The sequence below is a fragment of the Xenopus laevis genome, chromosome 2L, assembly GCF_017654675.1.
Source record: "Xenopus laevis strain J_2021 chromosome 2L, Xenopus_laevis_v10.1, whole genome shotgun sequence".
In the NCBI taxonomy this organism is placed as follows: domain Eukaryota; kingdom Metazoa; phylum Chordata; class Amphibia; order Anura; family Pipidae; genus Xenopus; species Xenopus laevis.
The window spans coordinates 65343050-65349255 of NC_054373.1; the positions used below are offsets into that span (position 1 = coordinate 65343050).

Below are 6206 nucleotides of genomic sequence, written 5' to 3' on the forward strand. Positions count from 1 at the left end.
AAACATAATATACAACATTTCTGGCCTACTTCTTTGAGCTTTAGTTCTTCTTTAAAGGTGGCTAATTTTGTGGAGTTAAATAACGTTTTCATTAAGACGTTTTAGGTCATACAATGTGCACTGGATCAAACTACAAAATTTGCAACTTTTTTTCCACTGTCACATTGGGCTCCTAAATATTAAATTCAAGCACAGATAACACTGTTTACATAAAACAATAATTAGTTCCCCCTTCATAGAATATGAATAACAAGAACATATTCTCTCCCTTTTTTTCCTAGACTGGAGTATAAGTACTCACGCTTAATGATGAATGCTCCCTCTAAAGAAGGGGAGCTTCCAGCTGCCGACAGCTGTGCGATTATGGAGGGAGAGGATGCAGAAGATGAGCTAATCTTCAACAACAACCGTTCTCTGTTACAGAAGTTCATGTCTTTCTCAGGAAAGGTGAAGTTTAGACTACCTCTTTGGCAATTTAGATGTTAGGGATGCACATAATCAAGCCTTCAGTTTGAAGTTCTGCACTTTTTACAGGGTTCAGGGTATAGTTACTAAATCGTCAAATTTGACATATTTTTAGAAAAAACTAGGGGTCCTATTTACTAACAATTGAGTTTCATTTTTTTCACGAATCTCTAAAAATTTGTGGTTTTCCTATTTAAAAAAAAAAAAAAAAGCTCTAAAAATTCAAGATTTATTAAGTGTAAAAACCATAAAAAAACACTAATACAAAACTTCACCAGTTAAAAGTTGTCGAGGTCCTACAGAAGCAAGTGAGAGCTCCACTGATCCTATTGGACCGTTTAAATCAATTTGGACTTTTAGAGGTTTTTGGATTTAATTGTGAGAGCAACTCGAATTCTTAAAGGTTTTATAGGTATTCTATTTTTTTTGTGTGCATCGTTCAGCGTAATTTTTAGATAGTCATTTTTTTATTAGGATCTTTTACTATATGTCATGAAATTAGCAGTTTTAGAGTTTGGGAGTTTAGTTGTGTTTTAAAAACCTATAACCAATAAAACCGACCGTTGATAAATAGGCCTCTAAAATTTGCCACAGCAAATAAACACTAATATGACATGTTTTAGTATACTAATTTCACATTGGCAGATACTTTGTCATCTTTTTAACAGGTGTAATTACCACTGCGAAATGTGGAACTACACCAATTTATCAAGAGCACAAATGCATCTTTTTCACCAAAAGCCTAGGCTGGCAAATTACCATTTTAAAAATGATGGGGCAGATTAATGAAAATATGAGTTTTGAGCTTAATAAATAAAAACTCACCCGCATTCTATTCATTCCTACAGGGTTGTAGGAATGGTGAGTTCTAATGGTGAGTTCTAACTTTCACCCATCAATACAACAATTCTAAAAATCCCATAGGAATGAATATTTTGATAAATCTACCCATAGGGTCCACTTTATCCAGGTCATATCTTCCATGCTAATACTGCACGTCTTCACAATTCTATGGGGAAAATCTGCAGAGATTTAAACTCACATTTTGATAAATCTGCCCTAAGTATTTATGCCCCATAAATGTGGCACATTTTGTTCAGAATGGTGTAATTGTATGTAAAAATGTATGCAAACTTTAGCAGAGATGAGAAAAAATTAATTCATTAGTAAATATGGATTCAATCCAATGGACAATCTGAACCCAAATCCCTAAACACCATGTGACTTCAACGCTTTGCCTGCTAAATGCTTAGCTTTGACCTGTTGGGAGGCAAAAGGCTTGTAGTACTAGTAAATTTGTATTTTTGTTTACTGCCACTTGCTGGAATAGCAAACTGGGCGAGGCTCAGAATGACAACCCCTTAAACAACAAAGAGGGCTGTTACGTATATCCTGGGACCTGCTCGTCGACAGAGCAACCCTGGACTGCAGAAACATGACAAAAGTTATTCTTTGCAGCTCCACTAGTGCCCCCCAAACACTTCCTACTGGACAACTAAAATTGGGTCCCCATTGCCATAGTAAACATTTTTTGTACACTTTTGCACACAAAACTAGAAACACACATTTGTGTGCACTATTCTGATTTTGGGGGTCTCCGCATGCCACATACTTTGGATATGGATATTGGGAAGTAGCCTATTCAGAAAACCCCAGTATTCATATTTAGGGTGTTTTGTATTTGTAGCAAATAAAAAATGGGTGATAAGATGTCTTGAGTAGATCTTCGGAGATTTCATTTAAAAACTGCAAATTTTACAACAATTTCCAAATCATTATCATTTCATCCTACAATCAAAGTATGCTGGTGCCATGCTTTAAACATTCAGCAGTGTACGGCTTTGGTCCATACAAGTCAGATGTCTCCATAAAATGTACATATTTGGTATTGGCACTCAGGAGACTTGGGGCTTTCCATAATCAGTTGTATTTTCATACATGTAATAAAATATATTTCTGATATGTTTAGAGTTCTATTGTTACAAAAGTTGACTAACACAAACATTTAGGCTGTCCAAAAAAAATGCCCCTTAACTTAAAGAGCACAAAATGTTGAACATGTGGTAGCAATTGGTAACTGTGTTATAGAAAATCAGCTGTCAGGGTATGTATGTATAACCAGGAATGGGCGAATTTGACCCGAAATGTCGCTGACGCCCATTAAAGTCTATGGGCGTCAAAATGTTTTTGACGCGTGGCGAAATTTTTTTGTCGCATATCTTTTTTTTTGACGCACAACGCCATACAAGTCTATGGACGTCATTTCCGTGGCGAAACAAGGCGAAAAAATTAGCCTATCCCTATGTATAACTTTATATATAAAGAGCCACATGGATACGCAGCACTGTACCACTTTACAGTTAAGAAAAGTACCCACAGAGAGGGCAATAACTATAATAATTATAAATATACAGAGATTAAGTGCCATATGGTAAGAGACACAGTAGAAGGTCCCTGCCTTGTCGAGTTTACAATCTCTAAAAGGGTTAAATCTGTAAATAATTATTTCTGGGTTTGGTGCATCCCTAATTTCTGTACATCTGCTGTCTTTTTTTTCTGTTATTAATTTGTCTTTTTGTACTTTACCACACCTCCTGTAGTTATCTCATAAGTAGCTTCCCCAAATTACTACAAACTATTATGGTACTTATATCTAATTTATGGCAATATTTTTGTTTCAGAGATCATCAGATGGATTTGATTCAGTACCTCTAAAGTCATCAGGAGGCCTTGACATGGATATGTAATTAAACCAAATGGTTCCATCAGATTGTCAAATGTGTTATCAGTGTTCAGAATGTCAACCAGCTTTCATCATTATTAGCCTCAGAGATTATCCACACAGGAAAAATTCCCAAAGATCATAAGATGGACATGAAACACTTTTAATAAGATTTTAGTACCATATCAGAGGGAAGGAGAAGTCAATTAGTTAACTCCCTGAGCACTAAATTTGCAACCTAATCTGGGAAAAATCCGGTTTTGGAACACATGTTAGTGACTTTGGGAAAAACCATGTTATCTCTTTGAGCACTAAAATGTAGGTGCTCACTGTACCTAAAACATTTTCAAATGATTAATTACAGGCAGGCACAATACTATTATTTTAAAAGTACTTTTAAGAGCATCAACTTCTATCTAACAAAGTAACACTGCTTGCTTAGTAGCATAACTACTGTAAAACAGACCATGCAGCCACCCAGGTCTGCCATATGGTAGTCCCCCCCCCCTTTGCCACAATTCCTTCAACTTGGCCACCTGCAAAAATTAGCGAGAGGACAACCAAGTTACGGGGGGGGGGGTGGTTGGGTGGCCCCAGGGGCTGCTTGAAGTTGCACTCTGGGACTCCACTGGAGAATTTTGCAAGGGTACCTGGTGACTTCAAGTTATGCCACTGACATTGACCATACACTATACAAGTAAGAAGGTATGACAACATTCATCCATCAGTGGAGCACAATATTCTCTTAAACTGCCAATCAGTCCATACAGATGAATATTTTGCCGTTTTAAATGTCATGGACCACCTTCTTTGTTGCTTATATTTATATGTTTGAAGATGGTGTACACTTGTTGCATCTCAGTTTCGTTTTGTTCTACAGAGTTCAAGTGTTTTAATGCCATAAATAAAAAGCCATTTTTTTAAATAAAATCAGTTGTTTGGTGTTGTATAATGTATATTGTAACTAATCAATATATTCAGCTTTTAATATATTTGATAACTACTGTATTTAAAAAGTGCCCTTTTCATGACCATGTACACCAGTAAATAGAATGGAACAATTAGGGGCACATTTACTATGGGTCAAATATTGAGGGTTAATTAACCCTTGATATTCGACCATCGAAGTTAAATCCTTCGACTTTGAATCGAACAAACGATCGAAGAGAAAATCGTTTGAAGGATTTTAATCCATCGATCGAACGATTTTCCTTCGATCACAATTTGCTAGGAATGCCTATGGAGACCTTCCCCATAGGCTAACATTGGTGGTCGGTAGGTTTTAGGTGGCGAAGTAGGTGGTCGAAGTTTTTTTTTTAAAGAGACAGTACTTCAACTATCGAATGGTCAAATAGTCGAACGATTTTTAGTTTGAAATGTTTGATTCGAAGTCATAGTCGAAGTAGCCAATTCGATGGTCGAAGTAGCCAAGAAAATATTTTTCCTTCTAATCCTTCAATCGAGCTAAGTAAATGTGCCCCTTAGACTCCAAAGAAAGACCATCTTGAAAAATGTTTCCTCTGGAGAAGATGCACTTTTGAGGGGACTTTATAACTTTTTGCAAATACACGTGCCTAGAAAGAACAAGAGCTGAAAGCAATTGTTTTTTTACTGTGAGGTTGTGGGATGCTCTGCCTTTTAGCAGTCATAATGCTTTTAAAGGAGAAGGAAATGTCCAAACCATGGGGGATGCCAAATAGTAGGGCACCAGCATGAATTGGCTGCTGGAACTTGAAGAAAAAAGAAGAGAGGAAGAGAACAGCTTGCTTGCAAGTACCCCGGGCTAGTGCAGTTTTCAACTAACAAGCGCACCGGTCCGGGGTATCAGTTAACTCATTACAATCCTTGGGGGGGTTCCCTAAATTTGGCAACCCCCCCAATTGATGCACATTTCCTTCCCTTTTAATCTTCCCCTAGAACAGTGATTCCAAAACTGTGGGGCTGAGTGGCTATTTGCTCTCTTTGATACCCCTGAAAGCCCATCTTGAAGGTCAGTTAGAGTGAGCTATGGGGTGAATATATTCAATATATATTTTTCATATTTGCATTCATTTCATGTTGATCAAAGGTTGTGCTTTCAAGAGGGGCACAGCCCAAAGGTTGGACCTCAAAGTGGAGCTCAAGCCAGCATTCCCCCTGACAGCACTGTGGCAGATAAAACCTGCAGCAGATAACCTTTATAAAGAATGAACTATAGTTAAGCGTTACAATAAACTATCAATGTTTCCCATCTGACACTGGCCTCAAAGTCTGAAGATGTGATTGAAAAACATGGATATTTAATTTGGCACCGTAACTGTCATTTGATGCGCAGCCTTGAAAATGTTGGCAACAGGTCAGTCTGACCCTCATTGGTTCTGTTGGCTGTAGTTCAGAGATGCAGCAGTCTTTATTGCTTTAGTGCAACAGGGTATATAAAAGGAATTGTGCAGCAGGGTATATACAGTAAAAGGAATTGTTGAAAATGCAGCCGTGGTTATGGAGATTTATCATGCTGTAGCAGATCAACATGGGTTGTCATACATAAAGGCAGGAGATAAACCCCCCTGATAGCACATGTTTTGGGACTAGGGATAAAAAAAAGAAACGTACATAAAGGGGGGGAAATGCAATAAAATTAGCAAAGATAATGTGCAAATAAAAATTCACCTGTCGCAATGTAATATTCTTCGTTAGGCTTTTATTGCGTTGCTAATGCTAATCTTAATTGAGCATTGCGAACATTAACACCTGATCTGCAAAACGGTTTGCGATCCGAAATTTTATTACATACACTGTGAACGTTCGAAAAAGCAAATTGGCCTCAAACTTTGCGAGGATGTCATTCAGGTCTTTAATCAAAAAATGGCACAAAACATGGTCGCTAACCTTTGCAAGCGTTTTTGCAAACATTTTTTGTGTGCTAATGAATGAAGCATATATTCCCCCTAAAGTATTTAAAATCATCTTGGCAGAACAAGGTGTTCATATTTTTAAAGATGAATTTGCCCCCCTTACTTGCTTCTCTTATCCCATTTCT

The 6206-nt window shown here is 37.3% G+C and overlaps 1 protein-coding gene across 1 annotated transcript in view; it reads left to right on the forward strand.

Annotated features, from left to right (window-relative positions):
* The window catches only part of elapor1.L (endosome-lysosome associated apoptosis and autophagy regulator 1 L homeolog), a 47365-nt gene extending 43248 nt beyond the window's left edge, over positions 1-4117 (forward strand). Inside the window, exons 21-22 of the mRNA XM_018246475.2 lie at positions 282-447; positions 3147-4117. Of these exons, the coding sequence (XP_018101964.1) occupies positions 282-447; positions 3147-3212 (232 nt within the window). The 3' untranslated portion in view covers positions 3213-4117. The remainder of the gene's footprint in view (positions 1-281; positions 448-3146) is intronic.
* Positions 4118-6206: the final 2089 nt, after the last annotated feature.